The following is a 23,782-nucleotide window of genomic DNA, read 5'->3' on the forward strand; positions in this document are numbered from 1 at the left end:
AACAGGGTTTCACACTGTCATTGTGAATAATTTGTTCACATTTCCAGCCTGAATTTCATTTTTGCAACTTTTGCTTTGCCACCTTGCCCATTCAATGTGCAGCCCTGAGTCTGTCCCATTGCTTGGCAGTGGAAAGCTGCAATGAACTATTGGACTGAGGAGTACAGTATATTCAGAGAGGAAGAGGGATAGCTTGGAAAGGAGAAGACAGCTTACCTGTAAGATCCCTTTTATGGATGTTCCTAAACATCTTTAATGGATATTACAGAACACACACTACGTACTTCACCTCTAGCTAAAACTAATTCCTGTCTGGAATTTTTTTTCTTAGATGATACTTTCTGCTTTTGCTATGGAAACTGCAAGAGTTTCTGGTTGAGTGCTTAACAGTCTAAATAGTACCCACGGGATGATCTGTGTTTGCAAGCAAGTCATTTATGACTCTCAGTTACTAGCAATTTTTTTTAGTGCGTGTTCCGAGATGCTGACAATATTTGGACTATTCATTCCCAGGTACAATACATAACTATTTTTCTGTCATGAATAGCTAGGGCTGCATTTTACTTGTTGCTTGTGAGATTACTTGTGGCGTCTGAGAGATTTTGTTGTTCTTTTGACAGTGCTTACAAATTAATTCACGATGTTTCATAATGCTGTGACTCCCATACTGCAGCCTCAAGAAGATGTGGACATAATGGTTAATGCAAGTGAGGTGGAGTAAGTTAAATTGTAACTTTATAAACATTGAAACTTGCAAGTAGAGAAAACAGTTTATTTAACCTTACAATAAATTTTGCAAAATAGAATATCTTCGATTATCATATTTTAACCTGAAGGAATTTTTTCTTTTCATTTTATAAAAGATTGAAACACTGTTGGCAATGATATGGACACAGAAATACTATTTACTATGTTTTATTTTCTACAATCTGGTTAAAAGTAGCATGCAAGTAATTGAATAAAAATACTTGTATATACGACTTATTTTGAAATAACAATTATATCAGCAATGGATAAAAATCTTTCCATGAAAATTTAAATGAAAGTATGACAAAAAGAAAACAATTTTTGACCTGAAAAAAAAGTTTGTTTCCCTGTTATCCTTCATATATTCTACTCATTTCATACTGTAATAGGTTCCAAAAAATATTTTCATACATTTAAAACTGCTGTTATATTGTTAAATTGTTTTAACAAAAGAAGGACATGAATAATTAAGAATGCTGGATTGCTTGCAGGAGAATCTCTATTTACACAGGCTAGCCCATACTGCTCAGCACTCTGATGAAACCCTTCTGACTTCTACATACGTCTGGTACCAGATGGTACCATATTGCATGCTTGAACATGGATTTCTATCAGGTTGAGTGTTTCCCCTCAACTTAACTAACCACATGAAGGCATATTTTGCACCACGTCTGGTCATTCTTGTGCTTTCTAAATAACAACCTTTTGTAAAAATATGCACACATTTCCTTAAGGTTGCCAAGTGCATGCTAAATGTTAACAAACAGAACGGATAATATGCAGATTGACTTTTTTTTAAGACGTATCCTAAATTTAAAGAGCTATCATGATGCAATTCCTGTAATAATGGCCCCTAGAAGGGAACTGCAGACTCTGAGCCATCTCACTCCAGTGAGATCTCCGCAGCCACTCGAAGGCAGTTGTACATCTCCTGTGGCAGGTCAGCCCGAGTGAGATTGTTTCCATCCAGGCGTAAATGTGTGATCTTGGAATATGTCAGTGGTCCAACAACCTTACAGAAGCTGCTCAGTGGGAACTCTGAAAAAAAGAGTACATGAGTTAGAAAAAACATGAAGAATTAGGACAAATAGCACTTGAAAAATGTGGCCTTCCTGAGGAGCCCGTTCCTCCATCTCAGGGAAAAACCTTTTCCTAAAGAACCGATCTGAACCTCCACTGAATTTTTTTCAATATTTCATGTGTTTCTGCTGATAAAATTCCCTGTTAGTTTACTGCAACTTGAGAAGTCTGTATTATAGAATCAAAGAATCTTCTGAGTTGAAAGGGATCCTTCAAGGTCATCTATTCCAACTCCCCTGAAATGAGCAGGAAATGATCACCTACATCTGATCAGGGTGCTCAGAGCGACATCCAGCCTGATCTTGGATGTCTCCCAAGGATGGATCATCCACCATTCCTCTGGGCAACGTGTTCCAGTGCCTCACAAATCTTACTGTAAAATCTTCTTTACATTCAATCTAAATCTCCTTTCTTTTAGTTTGAAACAACTTCCCCTTGTCAGAAGTGTTGAAGAGGTTCCTCACTTTAGCTTGAATGAAATTGGTATCTTATGAACAATTTTAACTGGAAGCAAAAAAATAATAATAATAATAATTCCTTGCTCAATATAAATAAGCACACATATATACAAGGGATGCTCCAAAAGTAATGCCTCCCATTTTATTATGTTGGCTCAAGACATCAGAGGCAGATGTTGGTGGTACAGCAGTAGAGGTTGAACATTCCCAATAATATTCCATTACATTTTGTTGCCATGCAACAGATGGCAACAGAGGAGCAGTCTGACATAATGGCATCTGACATGGAGGTGTGGATGAAGCAAAGGGGTGTCACTGCATTCCTCTATAGGGAAAACGTTGAACCCACAGACATTCATCAATGTTTGCTGAATGTTAATGAATACCAAACAGCGGATGTGAGCACAGTGAGGCTGAGGGTGGTCCATTTCAGCAGTGGTAACAACAACTGTGGATCACCTCCACTGGTACAGACTTTTACAAGTGTTGCATTCAGGCTCTTGTTCATTTCTTGAAAAAACTGCACAGTTAGTGGTGGTGACTATGCTGAAAAATAGTGTTTTGTAGCTGAGAATCTTCTCTGTTAAATGGCTTTATTTTGCCCTTTGTATCTGTTGTATTTTTCATGAAATTAAATAAGAGGCATTACTTTCAAAACAACCGATATATGTATGATGCAGAAAAGGTCTATTCTCAAGAGAGAATCTATGCAAATAGGCCTAGTACCCATTATATACCACACTGTGTAATTCTACAAAGATGGTCCTTCGTTCTTATCTATCTTCACTTTGATTCATGCACTACTGAAGAAGAAATCTGAGAGTCTTCTTACAGCTTTTGTAATCAATCAAATGCTACAAAATGCTTTCATGTTGCAGAGGACTACAACTCATAATTTGCGAAAAACAAATATAGGGTTCTCAAAATCAGAAACCCTTTTGACTACCAGTGGACTTTTGAAAACAGCACCTTTTATATCTTTGCTCTATGACTATTTATCTCATATGACAAAACACGTTGTGTTTTGGATGGAGGGTCCTCGACTTTAAATTGAATTGTTCCAGAACTAACATTACAGTAATGTGCTTTTACTGATTAAATGAACTAGTGTGAACTAGGTATAAGTGTATATTTGTCCATAAAGGCAGATCTTTAAAGGATGACAGTCTAGGTAATGTTTTAGAGATAGTAGAGGTAGAGATATGATGTTGAATAGTGGGTAAAACTGTGTGTATCTTCCATAAATTTTAAATGAGGATTAAGGAAATGCGTTTCAAAAATGTTAGATTTTGTACACCATTTAGACACCAAAATCATAACAATTTCCTACATTTTGTGCATTGTACAACCGTTTTGGAAAGATGAGAGCTAAAGGTAATGCCTATTTATTTTCATGGAAATTGCAACAGGTGAGAGATAAAAGACATCCTTGATAGCACAGTCATTGGACAGTCAAAATCACAATATTAATAATATTAAGTCTGCAGATCAATTCTAATATTCTGCCAGTTCAGAATGTATCAGTTGAAGTGAACTGTCAATTCCTGTGGGATATAACCACATAAAATAAGATATAGGATTAGATCTGTATGGTATTTGTTGTATGCAAACATAAGTTTGCTTGGCCTACAGACTACACCATCAATTATTTACATACAGATCTTTGGTAACTTGGTGTAATTTGTAAAGATTTGAATAAATATGAATTCTAATATAGATTTCTTTTTCCTTATCATTCATGGAAAATAAAATGGCATGGTAATTACACATTAGTTGAAGGCCACACATAAAAGATTTCTGAATGTCCTTTTTTCGTATTTTTTCTTATTGTTACTTCCGGGTGCAAGGTCTTACATTTGGTTGAAATATAAGGCATGTACATATAATTTGGGTACTCAGAGTATTTAAACCTCATACATGTAAATCATGAAGTTTATCAGTGCTACTAAAATATCTAGCTGTACAGACTGCTTATGAGATTAAAACCACTTTGGAAATAGATTCTGATTTAGTCTTTACTGAAGTCAAAGGAACTCTGTCATGAAGTTCAGTAGTATTGGTTTCCATTACTCAGTGCAAAAATGCATTTTTTTTCATGTGGGGATCAATTTATTATACAGTTTGTGCAATTTCAGTTGTTGGAAGTTTATTAAAAATATCTGGATTCTAATTATTGTCTACAATACAAAAAGGTTAGACAAGTGGGACTTGGACTGCATCTGATATTGTTATCTAGATGTTCTGCATTGGAACCTCAATCAAAGAGACTGAAGCACTGAAACATCACTAGCTTACTTCCTCCTTTATTACAGTGATCAGTATTGCAAATATTCCTGTTAAAAATGTTTCTGAATTAATAATATCCATGTTCAGAGGCAATGAACCTTGAATTTTGCCACCAGTGTGACATATTCATATTTTGCCAACAAAGAATTCCTGCTTGAATCTGACACAGAGATAGTTACAAGGATTGGATAAAAATTGGATTTTCATCTGAACAGCTATTTTCTCACTAAATGTGTGTGCCCTCTTAAGAAATTTTGATATTTTAACAAATAACCCGAATATAATAAATACATATATAAAGGAATACAATAAAAAAAAAAGGAATATATATAAAAAAGAAGCAGATTTATCCTCTGCTTTCACTGATAGACCAAAATAGAAGCATATATACATTTAATTTCTACACAAAGTTCTTTTTTTTTTTTTTTTTATTGTATGCTAAGCAAAGGTATATCACTTTTTAAATCAGGAGCACAAGCAGCTTCAAGCTGAGGAAAGTTAACTACGCTAAGACTTCAAGTTAAGACATGCAACGCAGCAGAAAAGCTTACTAGGATCAGCAGCTCTAATCATCCTTGCTGGCTTGTGGTCTGATAGTAAGCATATTTGAGTCATTTCTGCACAGACCACTGTAAAAAAACACTCTGAGATTGGTGCAGTGTTCCAGATAGAAGACCACAAAGCATCTTACAACTAGCTACGTTTAGAGTAAGTAAATTCATGGGACAGCTACTGATCCAGCCAATGAACTGCAGCAAAATGCAGCCAGAACTGTAGCAGAAAGCTGGGTCCAAATGCAACACCTTGCACCTGGGTCAAGGCAACCACCATTACAAATACAAGCTGGAGGATGAAAGGATTGAGTGCAGCCCTGCCAAAAAAAGAGCTGGGGGTACTGGTGGATGGCAAACTGGACATGAGCCAGCAATGTGCCCTCGCAGCTCAGAAAGACAACCATAACCCAGACTGCATTAAAAGAAGCATGGCCAGCATGTTGAGGGACTGCATCCAGATGTGAAGTACTCAGTACTGTTGGAGTGTGTCCAGAGAAGGGCCACAAAATGATCAAAGGGATGGAACACCTCTACTATGAGGACAGGCTGAGAGAGCTGGGGCTGTTCAGCCTGGACAAGAGAAGGCTGCGAGGTAACCTGATAGCGGCCTTTCAGAATCTAAAGGGAAGCTACAGGAAAGAAGGGGATAGATTCTTCAGCAGGGTTTGCTGTGATAGAGCAAGGGGAAATGGTTCCAAGCTCAAAGAGGGTAGATTTAGGTTTGATATAAGGAAAAAATCTTTTACAGTGAGTGTGGTGAGGCACTGGAATAGGTTGCTCAGTTATGTAGTTGCTGCCCCATCCCTGGAGACTTTCAAAGTGAGGCTGGATAAGGCCCTGGGCAACCTGATCCAGCTGTGGTGTCCCTGTTCACTGCAGGGGAGGTGGACCAGGTGGCCTTCAGAGGTCCCTTCCAACTCTAATAATTCCATGATTCTAGGAGAATATGTATCTTTGACTGTCCTCTGAAAAGTTTTCAAGTTCCACTTGTTATACTTCATTCCTACAATATCTTCTTGCTAGTGAATCAGGTAGAAGCACTTCTTTTCTTAATCTTTTGCAAATGAAATATGGGCCTGTGAACTCTCTTCTTATATCACTGATTCTCTTAGATGTTTATACCTGCAGAGGGTTTTTTGCCTTGAATAATGTATAACAAATACTATAAATACTTAAACCTAAAGGCATCTTAAAGCACAGGAGCAAATAATTGTTATTACAAAGCACAAAATTTCACCCTGAATTTACTAAAAAAGACATAAAAAAAAAAAACCCAAACAAATAACAAACAAACAAAACCAGAAACTCCAATCTTCTTCATTCTGGGAATGAAGATTGGAGATAGGAATAGAGCAAAGACTTTTATAAACTCATGGTCCCATACTAGCATGGAAAACCAACTTGTTCAAATACAGGTGATGGGGTATACTGTTGATACCTAACATGGACTTCATACATGCTTCAGTTTATTAGTAGAGATCAAAGGGGTTCTTCTGAATTTGTCTTTATTCTAGTTTGGTATCCTACTTGTTAGCCTGTTCCTCCTCCTCTCACAGTGGGATGAAGACAGAACACACTGAAATGAAACTGATTCTGTTTCAAATCTTTTGGAGGGTACATTTATCAGCTTTTGTTCACCAAGCTACAAGTCACTTACATGAGGATATTTTCCTAATACATAACTTTTTAGATATGTCAATGCATAATTTCTCCATCAAACCAAAACAGAACTCAGGGACAATAATTTAAAGAAATATTTCCTTTTTTTCTAATAATATCAAATGGGGTAGGGATTTTTCACAATGACAAATTGTGAGAAAATGTTAAGGTTTAAATGTTAATTGTGAGACAAATGTTAAGGTTAATTTATAGCCCTTAGTGTACTGAGAAAAAGAGAAATGACAGCAAATGAAGAACTATATAAGTGAAAATTTTAAGCTATGCAAGTATAATCTAAGAAATTATGCCTTTTGAATTGAGTAAACTTTTAGGACAAACTATCACTAAATGTAATACAGAAGTTTCCTTCTCACATAATATCTGTACTATGGGCCATTGTATGGAAGGGAAGATTTACTTTCAACCCTACATAAATCTCTGGAAAACAAGAATATTTTATTAAAAAGCAACTGGTCATTTGTTTGAGGGTCAAAGATCAGTCAACTGAATTTTTAGGAAGACAGCACTCAGATATGTAGGTCAGATGTAACGAGAAGAATTGCAAAGGTTTTGTTCACTCTGTATCAGCTATCTTCTTAAACCAAAATGCCTATTGCTTGCCCCACATTGTTAATTTGGATATTAGGGAACACAATACTGTGCCTTTGAAATTAGATAGTCAAAGATATTTGTCTTCTACACTTTCTTATTCAGCCAAAAGAACAAATCAGAGATCTCTTGCATCAGTCCATATGGTAGCAATGAAAGTGTAGCAGTAGCCAGTGCATTCACACCTCACACCATCAGCCTCTCCACTGACTAGAGTTCTGGAAACATTGCTTTCACTGAAAAAGTAAATTGCTGTCACAGTTGCTCAAAAGACCTTGGAAATGTGAATGGAAAACAAACTTGGTACCTGGATCTCTTGAAAAAGGCTCAGAACAGCCGTTCTAAGCATTGAAAAATGCCTCATTTATCACAGAAGTTAAAAATCATCAGCTCTTTCAGGAACAGAAGAGTATCTGAAAGAGCACTATAGGTTGTTATACATGGTACTTCATGTGGGAAGCATTAATTCGTTGCTTTCCTTCATCAAAACAAGGAAATGAGATACAGGAAAAAAAAAAATGTTGCCCTATCCCTGGTAAGATATGCATTAAAATATTTTTCTGCAAGTCTCCATAAAGAAAAAATAAATCTATTAGCTATCAGTGATACCCTAGAGACCTGATGGATACAGGTAAACAGGAGGATTTTCTGATTTAGATAATACTAGTTAGCAGGTTGATGTAAGCCCTCAACAGAAACACAGTTGTTTTTGACCATACTGCCTCTCCATGAGAGGTCACTGCTTACAGAAGTGTAGCTGGAGAGTGTCTGACAGGAGGGTGAGGCCTGCTCACTTCCATAGTATCTCCCTCTTACCCCAGGATTAAGGCAGTCTTGTCTCAGTAGAAACCTCCACAATCTCATACAAGGTGGGGTTTAGAAGGAACTTTAAAAGGAACTTCTGTTCAAATCTTGTTTAAATGGAGACAAGCTTGATACCTGATAATATGATGTGGAAAACAGGAATGGAAAGAAGAAACAATGGGGCAGCTCTTAGGATTTCAAGATGAATTTGGAAATATACTGCCTGTAAGGGGGAAGATAAGGAAGGGAGGAAATAAATAAACACATAAATAAAACCAATAACAGCTAGTTTGTGTATTTTTCACTGTGCCTTTGGATTACCTTTCCTCCTCTCCAGTACTTTCACTGCCAGTCTTTTGAAAGGTTATACAAAATGTAGTCAGATTCTGTTATCTTTTCTTGACTTACAAATTCTGAATATCTTTCACACTGATTAAACTTTTTCCAGAGTTGTTTGTTGTTTTTTTTTTTCTAAATTGTATAAGTACCCTCCATTGATTTCAATGCAATTATTTTAATTTATGTGAGATGAAGATTTGACCATTAATAACCACATTTGAAGGAAAACAGAATTTTCTGCTTCAAATAGGTAGCTAAATGTCTTTTAATATTAATGTGAGCAACAGTCAGAGAAATGTCAGTGTGCTAACAGGTTAGCCAGTACTATTTCTTCAGACTGTTGGAACAACAGTTCCAGACACTTGCACAAGCCATTACTTTCTGGACTGTGGTAAATGTTAATGAAAACATGCAATTTTAACTCACTGTTAATTTTGTTGACTTGGAGGTAGAAGTTTTCAAGATTCTCACTGACAGTTGGAATACTCTTCAGTTGATTGAAGGACAGATCCAACTCGACCAATGATGTGATATTGAAGACATTGCCTGGTATTCCAGAATCTGTTAATTTATTGTGGGATAAACGTAAATATTGCAGGGTTTTAAAACCTTGGAAGTACTCATCAGGAATATTGGAGATCTGATTATTGTCAAAATACAGCATGAGTAAGGAGTGAGGCAGTCCTGTTGGTAGCTTTGTAAGTTGATTGAAGCTTAAGTCTAGATACAAAAGTGAATTCAGGCCTTTAAATGCCCCAGAAATAGAATCTGCTTTCAGCTGGTTGTTCTGGAGATGAATGACAGTCAGATTTACCAGCCCCTCAAGCGCACCAGGATTGACTTTTGTGATCTTGTTGTGACTTAATTGCAGGTCATCCAGAGTTTTGGGGAGCGGTCCAACAGCTTCAGTCAAATTGTTGTAGTTAATGTGAAGTTTCTTCAGATTCTTTAGTTTAGAGAAGACTCTTCCCTTAATTTTTGAATTTTCCAGATGATTGTGATCTAGGATCAGCCACTGCAGGTCTGTTACATTATCAAATGTGTTCTCTTCAATGGCCTCAATCATATTGTTTCGAAGATAAAGGTATTTTATTCCACTTGGTACAATTGGAATGGTTTTCAGTTTAAGATTGTCACAATACATTGCAGTAGGATAGCTTAAAGGACAATTACATTCTGGGGCACAGACTGCTGTGGAGGGCCCAAAAGGATCGTAACCATAGTCATCTGCAGGACCATAGTCATATTGGCAAAAAATGCCACTAATCAATACTAGAAAGATGGGTAGAGAGTTTAAAGTCATCTTTTCAATGTGTCTTGTCTCTGTACAGTGGAGGAGAATAAAAAAAGTTACAATTCCGATTTTCTATTTTTTCTTCAATATTTGAAATTTTAATATACCAAGATTATGATTCAACACTAATTAACACAAGCGTCCTATATAAAGCTATTAATTAATTAAAAATACAAGCTATTAATTAATTAAAAATACACTGTTTGTTAGCAATGCAACGTTACTATTACAGTTTTACAGCTCTTATTTTGTTATAATCTGCCTTTGTAATGTGAATCTGCAGGCCATTCTGCTGCTGCAAGTAACACATTTTTAAAATCATCCTGTAGCAATTCATTAAATTACAAGAAGGATGGTAAAGTCCAAGTTTTCTAAACTTGGAACAAAAGTTTCCGGTTTTGCTGAAGGTCATGTTCAGAGACTGTTTTGCCATTTAAATTCTATCAAGCTTTCACTGCTGTTCCTAATATGTTAAAGTATCTTAAATAATATGTGATAGCTTAATTTAGTTTCAGAAAACAAAATTAAGGAAAGTTGCATACTGAGGGTGATGGTCTGCTATATAGTGTGTTGTTAAGATGCCAGTAGCTTGAGATATCTTCTTCCATATTCAGTTAAAGAACAAACTCATAAAAACAGCACATGTTCTCCTGGACCTGTCAAACAGCACTGCATAAGTGTACATGTGTGTACTCTAATGCAGGTCTACATTGGATTTGAAATGACAGCTCTTCACAGAGTACAAAAGTTCTTTCAAAACTGATATATGACAATGCTAATTACTTTATATCACCACTCTAAATAAACAGATCAATAAGCACTTGCTTTACAGTTGTCCTTCTAAAAAAAGATGTTTAAGACATCTGGGGATGTTTTGCTGTGATACAGTATGAGTCATCTCACATTACTTTTCAAGGACATACTTTACTAATTAGATGCTTCACAAGATACAACTCTATTAATATCTCAAAATCTGCATAGACTAGCATCTTGCAGATATTTCTTATTACCTAGATGGATGCTGAGTTGTAAAGATCAGCTTAGCTTCACTGAAGTTGATGAGTTTACTTTGATTTTCACCATGAACATGTACTCAACTACTGTTCAAAGAGTGAGAAAATTCATAAATCCTTAGAACCCTCTTATTCTTAAATAATTTCAGACAGCATATGCATCATTTAAACAGATCACCAGACGTTCTCAGAACTAGGCTATCTTCCAGCAGAGTAAGTCAGTCTTGTTGTTAGCACTATTTTGTGATGGAGTTCCTAAAGTTAAAATGCAAGGTCATAGCTTGAAAGTCATCTTTAACTAAATTTCCTTGCTTTTACTGAGTTGATAAAAGCCACATCACAGTTTCATCAACTAGACTAACTTTAATCAGGGCCTACTGATCCTGTGTAATGGAAGGAATTTTTTTTTTAAATTTTTTCTTGTCAGTCAATCACACACAAAGCCTCACTGCTGGATATTAAGCTGCTGTCCTCTGAACAAGGACTAGGATTGCATATCTTTTACCATGGTGTTGGCTCTGTTTTAGCTAATGACAAACTGTTGGATAGAGAATCATTGAAATATGAGTTATCAGTGTAATTTTCTTTGTCTGTTCTTCATTACTGTATGAGATGAGAACACATAGGGGACTTTAAGTCCCCTGCTGGTATGAAGAAGTATAGCTACTCTGAAAGGAGAGAAGTTACAACAATGCAGTCTGGTTTGAAATCTGCTCCTATTTTGATACTAAACATTAAAGATGAAGAACTAACAGCTTTGTATTCAAAATATATGATGTAGTGAACTTCTTGGACTACACTCTTTGACCTCACAATGACATTTTTACACGTCCTCATCATTTCATAGTCTTACTGATTAGGTAGAATAAACATCCCATTTTAAATTCAAGTTCTATTGTTCTTGTGGTTGCCAGTTATATTCAACATGCTTATCTTTATTACTCATATCATAGGCAGAGTGTTAAAGAGTGTACAGTGTTTAACTACCAAGAAAACATTCGAGTTAGATAAAAAAATTTTGAATGATTTTACCAGTAAGATTTTAAAATTTAAATGACAATTCCATAGTGAAAAGTCATATGTGCACAAATGTGACATGAAATAGCACAGTAACATGAATTTCTGGTGTTGCTATATTTTATTTGTGGTTTTGCATTCTAAGTGGTTCTCTGTGAGAAGTGTAAAATGTAAATAAATCATATACACATGCTCGGTTGTTACACTGAACTACATACATTCAAAAGATACCATCAGCATACATTCTTAGATCTTATAACACAAGCATGCTTGAACTAATTGCCTGTGTTTGTTCTACTCAGTTATGCTGTTAAATACCTGTGTAAACATTTGTGAAGTTGCTCAGGCAGCATGCCAAATCACACCAAATGACAAATCCACAAATTTGGAAAAAATGCTTACTACAGTGGAGTAGACAAACTATTCAAATTATTTTGGAGCCTATACTGCATTAATTCCTAAGCTGTGAAATAGGGTATATAAAAGTTTATTATTCAAATAGCATTAATCTAAATATGCCTTAATTCTGCAGCTTATTGTTTCACACAGTTTGCATAAGAGTTCATATTAAAAAAAGGTTCAACAGTATATATAAAATGAGCTTTAAAATTGTCCAAATTTTTTCCACATGCCTATAGTTTTCCTCTTTGTTTACTTGATTAATTATTTAAATGCTTGAAAACCTTGCCTTTTTATAAAATTAAGAAAGAAAATTTAACAAATGGAGTGCTATGAAGCTAATACCAAGCAAGGAATTAGTAGTCTTTAAAATAAATTCTTTGTGCTGTACATCAACTCTTCTTTTGAAGCAGAACAAAACACTTTGAAAAAGTGCAGCCCTGATGCACAAAACATGTGAGGCTGTTTCAAGGAAGCTAAAAATGTAAATGCACTAAACGACTGCTGATTTGTATTCAATTTACAAATTGGCAAACTTATCTTGACATGTTTTCACATTCCCATTACAGCTACATTTAAATAGCTGAACATTACAGTTAAAACATGCAGCAGCACTTACCTTACTGCCTTGAAGCTGCTTTCCTTAATTCCCAGAGCAGATGCAATAAGGGACTGTATCGACCAATATATGCTGTAAACAGTGACAGGAGGTAAAAGTCTGCCAGATCCTCTGTGTTACAAGAGGAAAAAAAAAAAAAGACCCTGAAAAAAAAAAAAACCCTAGTCACGCTGTTCTCTGAAGCTGCTATGTCATCATGGTGATCTTGTGGTGTGGCATGTACGAAAATGCAGCTCTCTTAATGAAGTGCAGGTGGATACCACATTTTGTACAAGGACAACCCATCTGCTGTTCCTGTGGGATGAGAAAATGATAAGTGTTTCACAAATCTGAAAAAGTTTAGATCATTAGCCATGGCGTTATACAAAGATTTTTTGTATTTTAGAAGAACATTTTCCTTTATAAAACAAATTATAAACAGACTTTTGTTTTCCAACTTATTTTATACTGCTAGACATGAGTTAACAAATAGCACTCAGACCTCAATGCTGCTGTACTTCTTTAGCCAAGTGACTCATTCTTTTCTTTTTTTTTTAACTATCGTATGTCCACAATAAAATATGCTTAATAAAACTTTTAGCTTAAGGACAAGGAACAAAAGTGTCAGATTATCTTGAATTACATCATTTTACCCAACATAAGATACTGAGTTCAAAGTTTCTTCCACAAAGTGTAGTAATGTACTTGGTCTGTAACTTTTCTTTGGTGTTTAAATGCATGCCTGTTTAGTATAAACACATCCCCAAGAATGTGTTGGGGTTTTTTTTTGTTGTTTTTGTTTTTTTGTTTGGTGTTGTATTTTTTTCCCCAGCAGTTACTGTAAACTCACTTTATAAATTTGTTCATTTTTGCACTTACGGCTTTCTCCTGCTTTTCAGAATCTGGAACTACTCAGCTTTACATTGTCTGTTTCTTATTCCATGGATGTAGTTCAAGAATGTATCTTACAGCTTGGATGAGAATGCTATTTTCACTGGGAAATGCCAAAAAATAATGCACTGAGACAGTAACTGTTTAAAGTGGATCTTATTGTTTCTGTGAGAATCTCCCCTTATCTCTAGCAGTAGGAGTAGATGTCTTCCCCTTTTATGGGATGCAAACTCTCTGTTCTAAAGCTGTATGGGACAAATGTGAAATGAGCATATTGACAGAATAGAGAAGCCAGTTTAAATAATCTTGCATGTTTAATTATATTTAACCATAATTGTTGTTGATACAAGAGTGCAAACACTCTTGTTTTCAACCCTGTTTATTTATTTATTTATTTTTGTCTGGTACCACCTGTACAGAATAAATGATTTCTTTCTGAACTTCTTGCAATCCACTCCTTTGCACTTCTTTAACTCAACAAGTTTTGATTTAACTCTCGTGCCCATGAAGGCAACAAGATTGGCTACTTCTATGAAAAGTCACAGAACAGGATGCAGATAAGCTGGAAAATCCTAGTGGCCTCCTACTGCAGAGGAACCCAGTCATGGATTTCCACCAAGAACTGCTACTGCTACATCTGGGCCTTCATGCCAGTGGGTCACTGGGGGCAGAGACAGGCCAGGCATAATTCAGTGCCCTTCACAGAGAACAAGAAAGATGCCCCAGGATTGCAATTTCCTCTACTTCTGTCATAACACAGTTAACAAACAGAACTACTACAAATGCCAGTGCAGCCCTGAGGGAGTGAATTTAATTGTTTTGATATTCTAACACCGTGCCTGTCACCCTGGCATCAGAGAACCATTTACATGTTAGAAAACAGAAGCTGATGACAGACCATAATTACACATCCTGAGTGATGCAGGTCAGCTAAATGGTTAAGAGTGTTTGAAATCTTCAAAATCGCCATAATGATTTAAGCTAAGTAGGTGAAATATGCATGGAATAAGGACTGGAAATATACAAGTGGACAAAGCTGTTGTTGTCCTGTGCATAGACAAATGGAGACCAGATGGAGTTTCTCAGTCTCAGTATGATACTTCTCTGAAAATTATTTCATTAGTTTCAGTTGACCAAGGAAAACCTAAGCTGTAGTCCTGATTGCAAAGGGGAAAAAAAAGCAAGAGTATTCAGAAAACAATCTAATTGAAATGAAGAAAAGATTCTGAGAACAGAAAAAGAATATCTCAGAATGCCCTTTAAAGTGGCCCTGTGGTTTGCTCTGGGAAAGAAGGTACAGAGAGGTGAGCAACAGAGCATGACAATTGTAAAGATAACTCAAAAATCCACAGGGATTTGTATTCGCTGATTACAAATCTTTTCTGAAAGACAAGCACACTACTGTATAAAAATTAATATGTATTTTGATCTTTCAGTAACAGACATGATTTTACTTTTGCAGTACAAACTGAATTAGATATTGCTGGGAATACACGATAGTGAAGGCTCAAAGTGTTTTTGGCAAAGGTATATCAACATACTCGATGTTTATTACTCCAATTTATCTAGGTTCAGTCTACATCCCTTTTCTCATTCTATAAACAGAAATACAGAACATGCCTATCTTCGTTAGTGGGTAGAAACATCTTATTAAACAAATGTGATGATATTTTACAATTAACATATTGTAAAAAGTTGGGTTATATATAGTTCAGCTAAGAATTTTCATTCATATAGTTCCCATTTTGCTGACTGGTTTAAATTAGCTATGTACATTGCACATTCGAGATGAAGAAAACATGCCTTCCAAGAATAAGATAAAGAAAGAGAAGAATTTTCCTTTACTTCAATATGATTTTTGTCTTTTCTCCACTCTAATATTAATGCTGTTCCTTCAGCATCTTTTTATATGAAGGCTTAATTGATTCAGGAAACACACACCTCACAAACCTACATTTGGGAGAGGGCATTTCAAATGATGAAGATATGGTTTCTTATTTAACAGAGTGAGAAAACAGGTGGATGATTTATTTGTTCAGGGTCTTTTTCCTTTTCTCTGACTCCCCTCCTTCCACTCCCCCAGTTTTCAAAAGCTTTTAAACAACATGTGAGTGTAGCCTAGCTAATTTTCCAAGGAATCCACGAAATAATGAGTAAATTCATCCCTAGCATCTAATTTGATTATAAATATGCTTTTTACCTGATAGTTTAAGGACATGCAAGTATTTCACAGATTTACAGCAGCTGTTCTTCTAACAAAGCCATCTTGTGTTTTTTTGTTGTTTTTTTTTTTCTTTCTGCATTTAATTGTAGGCTTTATTTCTTATTTATTTTTCATAAATGGGGTCAAAATATGATCAAAACCTGCTATCATATATTTCTCTTTAATTTGTGTTATGTGAACAGAAATTTTCCTTTTATTTGATTTGATTTATTTGATTCTCTTTTCTTATAAGTTCTTATTTTCAGATATGGAGATGGCTAAGAAGTCTGGTAGGTCTTAGTGAAAGAATCTGAAATAAGAACTCACTGTGAGCTTTAAGTCAGATCTAGCTTTCAAGTATTCTGAGTTAAAATGCCACTATTTTCATTCTTCAGCCATCAGTCATATCCCTTCTGCCTTATCTCTCTCCAGTAAAAATATCTTCTTAATAGTTTCTACATACTCCTTCATGAACTTCTCTTAATGTTTGTTATTATCTCTTTTCTCTCCTAAAAATTCAATGCATTGAAACCTTGTAGATATTACCCAAGACAAATGCTTCCTTTTAGTCTTAAAATGCACACATCTGATATCTTACCAGTGCTTAATTATGAGTAAATTTCAATTCTGTAAGTACTTATTCAAAAACAAGCATAATTTCCCTAAGATCTAAAAGATTTGAATGAGAGAAAAGATCATTCCGTGGACACTACCACACAAACCACTTAATTATAGATAGGTGTTATGTTGTTTGTGTGATGTTTTCCACATCTCTGTGTAGTAATTATACAGCCTGTTAGCTTATATTTAGTGAATAAACAAAATATGACATTGGTTCAAACTTCCAGTTATACTTTGTTAAATGTTTTTGCAAAGTCCTGCAGCATTTTGAAAGTATTGCTTAAAGCTGACTCATATCAAATGAGTTCCACTAAAAACAATTCAGTTCCAGATTCTGAAGGCTGTAGGTGCTTATTATTTCTTCATCTGAAAATTCTCTTTCATCCAAATAGAAATTTTATTTATTCAGCTTCTGCACCGCACTTACACATTAAATGGAAATTGTTAGCACACATATTATAAGCATTACAAAATTTGTGGTGATCCAAATCCTTTTTTTCCTTTCTCCTAAAAAGGAAATAACAGCTTTGGAAATTTACAAAAATGGTACTAGTGGTACAACTTATTAGCAGACCACAACAGATATTTTAGTTGAGTACGTATCTTTGTTTTTGTGGTTCTGAGAAATTACTTACTGTTTTGCTTCAAACTTGACAGTGTCTGTATTTGACTACTGCTAATCTTCTCTTCACTGCTTTTCAGATTGTTTTTGTACCAGACTGCACTTAATTGACTCAAATTGACAATGGCAAAATTCCTTTTAGTTGATTCTAAGTTTGATCAGATCTCTTTTATGTTAAGAACTGTAGGGACTAAAACTAGTAACTGCTTTTTAAACAGATTCCTACATATATATATAGTCTGTGTTCTAACATTTATAATGTGGAGGTCTACGTATAAAATAAAGACATCTGGTCCTGGAACATAAACCAATTCAGATAATTCTAATACAAGAAATAAGAGGGAATGTCAAGGAGCTGACAAAGTTCTGGGAAAGTTGGGATTGGTAGGTTATAATAACAGGTCTGTATCTTAACTGGCACAAATGATTTACAGGGAAATAAAGAGCAGGACATGGCAAACTTGGCTAGCTTACTGCCGAGTGTTTATATGTAATAGTGCTCTATCAGCAAAGACCTCCTTTGAAAGTCACTGACTGCTAAACATCTTCTAATGTAGACATTAAGGAATGCCTTTCTTCTTTCTCATCATTACTATTCAAGGCCAGAAAGGATGTTGCATCTAACTTGACTTACCATATATCTCAATCCATTAGTCTTAGTTCTGTTACCGTTGTATGAAGTCCAACAAAAAGTCTTTGCTCCAGACAACATATACCCATTATCTAAGATGTGAAAAGTTTGGAAGTTTTCTGGTTTTTGGTGCAAAAATCTGTCATTTGTTTAAAAAATAAAAAATTGGAATGGAAATAGCAACCTTTGGCTTTTGCTTATTCTTTTTACTAATAGATAAAACAAGCCACAAGGGATGCCACCATTAAAGCATAGATGCCTCTATGGCTGAATCATTTCTTAATTTGTTATTAGGTTACCAAAAAGACAAATCAATAGAGAAAAATCAGACTTCTTCCTTAGCTTTTCTTCATAAAGATTTTTCTTTGTATGCAACTATATATGTCTCACTATTTCACACATAGATGAAAACACCTCCCATTCTTTATAATTCTTTGTTATAAAGTCAAAATTCACTTTTTTTGTTGTTGTTGCTGTTTTGTTGTTGTTGCTGTTGTTGTTCTGTTTTGTTTGTTTGTTTTGGTGACATTATAGTATTAGGAATATAATCTTTTTCTTTTTTTTTTTTTTGTCCCGTCAAGTTTTCCCATTCAAAACTGAGAATTTCCTTGCTGAAAATTATGAGTTCCTCACTGGAAATGGTTAATGAACTGGTAAGTTATAATGGAACACTCAGTGCTGTCCTTCTCTGGGCAGAGGATTGTACCCTCAGACAATGTCAGACAATAAAACTGTCAGCAAAGTAAGGTTTATTTATCAGTGCTTTTGTAGTTTTCCTTGTGTACTAGCAGGTAGCACACAGAAGTGAAGGGCTCATTCCCAGACTGATAGAAAGGAGGACCTGTTCAACCTATGCATACCTAGGGCACCTCCGGTTCATGAGTGTTATTCTATTTCTCTTTTAAGTATAAACAATATGCAAATTTAGGTTTATGAACTTTGCAGATTTGCTGCATTGCTCAGGAACAGTCGCTTCTATTTTATTATTCCTAGGAGCAGTAGCAAGGGACTCTGGAGTGCAGGTAGTATTTTCATCAGTCCTTCCTGTCAAAGGAAAGGGATTTGAAAGAGCCAGTCAAATCTGGAGAATCAACAAATGTTTACAGGGCTGGTGCTGCAGCCAGGAATTTAGTTATATAGATCATTTGATTACCTTTGAGTAATCTGCTGTACTGGGGTTAGATAAGGTACATCAGTCTGAGGGAGCAGAATGAAGCCTTACAATCCAAGGAAAAGCTGTTAGCAACCTACTGCACTGCTTAACATCCATGAATTTATAGAGTCACTTGGGATGAACCAAAAGTGTTGAAGGATCTTGCAAAAGTGCTTGTCAAGCCACTTTCAATAATTTACCAATGTCCTGGCCAAATGGGGAGATCACAGTGGGCTGGAAGTTGACAGATATGATGCATTTACAAGAAGGGCAGAAAGGAGGAAATAGGGAGATACAGATCTGTCGGTCTCACCTCAGTACCAAGGAAAGTTATGAAGCAGATAATATTTAGTGCCATCACATGGTATGTACAGGAGAACCAAATGATCAGACTCACTCAGCATGGGCTTATGAAAGACATGTCCTGCCAAACTAACCCAAATTCTACTCTCACACCCACCACACATACATCAATCACACATACTCAAATCAAAACTCACATGTACTACATAATACACACATTTGTGCTGCCTGATGAGTAAAAAGCAGTGAACACCGATGATAGTGTTTCACCATACTTAATATCATTTCAAAACAAAACAGAAAAAAAAAATAGAAAAATTGTGAAAGGAGGAGCATTCAATGAAAAATAAACAGATGAGTACAGTTTAGTGGATAAAAATAATATATCACCATGCTTATTTTATAAGGAAATCATGTCAGTTTTCAAAGATTACAATTTGAAAAGACATTATAGGCAAAATCATGCTGCCAAATTCAATGCATATCAAGGAAAGCTTTGTGAAGACAAAATAACAGAACTGAAAAAAGGTCAGACTTTTCAACATTTTTTTTTTTAGTTATAACTCATACAGGCTACTATAAAAACTAGTTATGTGGTAGTAATAAAAAAATCAATCAAAACCGTTTACTGACAGTGAGTTTATTAAGCAGTGTATGGAAATCATGGCAGATATAATCTATCCTGATAAAAAGTGGATTTTTCTAAAATCAGTTTGTCTCTCCAGACTATCATCAGGCTAACTGAAGAAATAGGAAAATATATCAAAAGAAATTTAGAGACTAATGCTTCTTATTTCTAATGTTATGCTTTGATTATAGATGAAAGTACTGATGTTACAGATATGGCTCAAGATGCCATTTCCACTAGAGGTATTGATAATGAATATGTCACTGAAGAAATGGCTTACTTGATACCATTAAAAGACATAACTCAATCTCTTGATTCAAATGAAACAGTAAAAAAATAAATAAAAGCTATTTTCTTTACCTTTCTCAATGTATCTGCTATAGCTAACAGTGGCACCCTGGCAATGGTTGCTAAGAAAGAACTTATAAAATTAATCGAAGATTACTGCCATCAGCAAGTCACGTTTGAGGAAATATCATCATACATCAAGAAGATTTATGCTCAAAAGTTTTAAAAATTGGTAATGTCATGTAAACTGCCATCAAAGCTGTGAATTTCATGAAGTCCAAAGGATTGAATCATCACCAGTTTCAGGAATTCCTTAAAAATATGGATGCTGATCATGGGGACATCATTTACTTTTCTGAAGAAAGGTGTTAAAATGCTAAAAATATTTTATGATTTGCAAAACGAAATTGATTCATTTATGACTCAAAAGGAAAATTTGTGCTAGAACTTGAAGATCTAAGAAGTCTCACAGACTTAGGATTTTTGGTAGATTTGACCACTTCTTTAAATGAGTTCAACATGCATCTTCAAGGTGAAAACCAGCTTATCTATGCTATGTTTCAAACCATACCAGCATTCAAAATGAAACTTAAATTATGACAAATCCAAATTATGGCAAATAATTTTATGCATTTTTATGCATCAGCTAAACACACACTTCTGTGAACAGCAAAAAATACACAGCCTCGCTTCCCATTTTGATACATGAATTTGAGAATTTGTTTCAAAACTGCAGAAAAAAATCATCAGTTCTTTGGTATATTTGTGATTCCATTTTCAAGTCAACATAAATATGTTAGCTGTGATTTTTCCAATATATATATTGAATATATAGAATCACAATATATATATTGAATATACAGAATCACAATTAGGTAATTAACTCAAAAATTCAATCATGTCTCTTTACTAGAGAGAAACATCCCTCTCTTCACAATCACACCTTACTCATGTCATCACTTTTTCATAGTATGTACATTTGTGAATAAGTATTTTTAAAGATGAAGTTTAGGAAGAGTAAAATTTCATAAAAAATCTCTGTTCTTGAGAACTCACTAAGAATTGCAAGTAATCCCATTGAACTAGATGGATGTATTAGTTTCACAAAAATAAGCTCAAAATCCCACTTGTTCTATGTATATGTTGCGTATATTTTCTTATGTTTTTTCTCTTTTTCTTATGTTTTTTTAAAAAAGATATTAAAAGATGAAACTGGTTTTGTTACTTACATGTATTAACTATATTATATATTTTATAGGTGGCCTAAGGCAATTCCTCTTCACTCAATGACAGAGTTGGTGTTATTCAGCCTGGAAAGAACTCCAGGGAAACCTTATAGTGGCCTTTCAGTACCTAAATGGAGCCTAGGAAAAATGGAGATGGACATCACGTAGAGTAATGCTAGGACAAGAGGTAACAGTTTTAAACAAAAAGAAGGCAGATTTATGTTAGATACAAGGAAGAAATTCTTTGCTATGAAAATGGTGAGATACTGGAAAAGATTGCCCAGAGAATCTGTGGATGCCGATCCCTGGAAGTGTTCAAAGACATACTGATGGGGCAGAATGGTCTAGAGGGAGGTAACCTTGCCCATGGCAGATGGGTTAGAGCTGGATGATTTTTAAGGTCCCTTTCAACCCAAACCATGTATGACTATAGTTCTGTGGTTCTATACATGCTTCATATTTCCTCATTCTTCATATCTCATACTTATTTTCCTTCACTTCTAATTGCATTTCATTTTTCTTCTGAAAAAAAACATGGTTACAGTTTTCCTTTTTTTTTCAGTTGTAAAATCACAGGACAAAAAGGTATTTCAGGACAATCTCTAAAATTCTTTCTAAGTATAGTTCTTATTTTTCTTCTAATTTTTTCCTCCCAGACGAATTTACTCATCCTTTTCCTGTTTGGGGATGCTAAGTCTTCTGAAATATTGGCTCGAAATATGCTTTTGATTATATTAAATAGTCAGCTTTGGCAACCACCAGATTCCAATCCAGTGATTAACCTGTTTCTGTTCACCAAGAGGAGGTTGAGAGCGGTTTTACCTCATTTTTTTATGCAATACCTTTAATCTTAGGAATTATGCACTGTTCAGAAATTCTACTTATGCTTTATTATGAACTGTTTGACATTACTAATAACATCAAGTGGCCTAAGTCAGTTGGTGATACAAAGACATCTACTGCTGTCTGATATGCTCTGGACTTTCCAGCACATCCACATCACTGGCTGTTATGACTTAGGATCATAAGAACTTTCACTGTTCTGAAATAGTGGTGAAAGCCAAGTATGTCTAAGTAATCCAAAATGACATTAGACACATGTTTTGAGACCTGATCATGCACTTGGAGCTCCAGACCAGGAGACAGACAATCTCTTAAAGTGAGGCAATATTCTCACATTGTGTAAACTGTCTGAATCGTGTGCTTTCCAACAGTTTTCATTGCCACCTTCTGTTAGCTGTGTATTCAGCACAATGTCTGCAAACAAACGTCAAAGAAATAGTGCCAGGCAAAGCATGATGTGCAAGTCTGAAGACAGTCAGAATATAATCACCCAAAGGTATTTTCCATTTTCCTACCACGTTTTAAAAATATAATAATAAAAAAGGCACAACAAGGACTTTTTTTTTCAAAAGTGAAATCAAAATTTAGGAAACAGTCCTCTGCTTCCATTAAGTCATCTCCTGAGTCAATCAAAGCATTCAAACAGATTTCATACATAATAGTGTAAGTTATAGACATTAGAAAGGCCAGGGGAGGTGAGGGGAGGGGGAGGGGTGGGAAACACACACACAAAAAAACTGTAGAGGCCTTTGAGATTTATATAGTAGGTTTTCATAGGTTTATTTTGAATTTAAACTACTTGAGGTCTAACTTGTTCTTCATCTAACCTTGGAAGGGATAAGTGACACCAACATTTTCTTTATCCTACTTTGATGCAGAATAATATACCACTTTCTAAGTATTCTTCTTTACCTCCGATAAATTTTAGAGCTTTCTCTATTCAGACTGATTTTTTTTTTCGTTACGTTTTCATATTTTTCAGACTTCAGGAAATACTTAAAGGTTTCTGAGCTAATTATGTATTTGTGTATTTCTATACATGTGTGTCTATTTGCTAATTGGTAAACCAACTTGGCCTCAGAATTGGAATCAACAAACATTCCTTTATCTTTTCATATTTTCTTAATATCTGAAGTTACTTTTGCATATATAGATATGCATTGTGCAACAAAATGAAATAGCGTTTTCAAAGGCATCTCACCTTTTTGAAACAACAGTATGCATTTATGCTAGAGGTAATTTCTTTCCTTCTCTCTTCAAAAACTGAGTTGTAATTTGGTTTGGATCATAGTTATGGAAACTAAAACACTACAGTCAAATATTATAAATGCACTGAACTCTTGATCATATTGAAACTTCATAATATTAGCTGTCAGTCAAAGATGAAAAATTACAGATGTAAACTTTTGCTGAAGAAGGCATTACAGCTGAGTTGAGAAGAAAAAAGTAGGAAACCATTCATGTAGCGAGTAGGTAATAGGGTTGTCAACATCTGGATGGGTCCATACAAAATGTG

The 23,782-nt window shown here is 35.0% G+C and overlaps 1 protein-coding gene across 1 annotated transcript; it reads right to left on the reverse strand.

Annotated features, from left to right (window-relative positions):
* Positions 1-751: 751 nt before the first annotated feature.
* Positions 752-13,188, reverse strand: LUM (lumican). Its single transcript, XM_031600485.2, has 3 exons — positions 12,879-13,188; positions 8,963-9,859; positions 752-1,785 (listed from the first exon to the last, which is right to left on the reverse strand). Exons 2-3 carry the CDS (start codon positions 9,837-9,839, stop codon positions 1,631-1,633), a joined length of 1,032 nt encoding a protein of 343 aa, XP_031456345.1. The 5' UTR covers positions 9,840-9,859; positions 12,879-13,188; the 3' UTR covers positions 752-1,630.
* Positions 13,189-23,782: the final 10,594 nt, after the last annotated feature.

The sequence above is a fragment of the Phasianus colchicus genome, chromosome 1, assembly GCF_987193195.1.
Source record: "Phasianus colchicus chromosome 1, bPhaCol1.hap1.1, whole genome shotgun sequence".
Taxonomy (NCBI): domain Eukaryota; kingdom Metazoa; phylum Chordata; class Aves; order Galliformes; family Phasianidae; genus Phasianus; species Phasianus colchicus.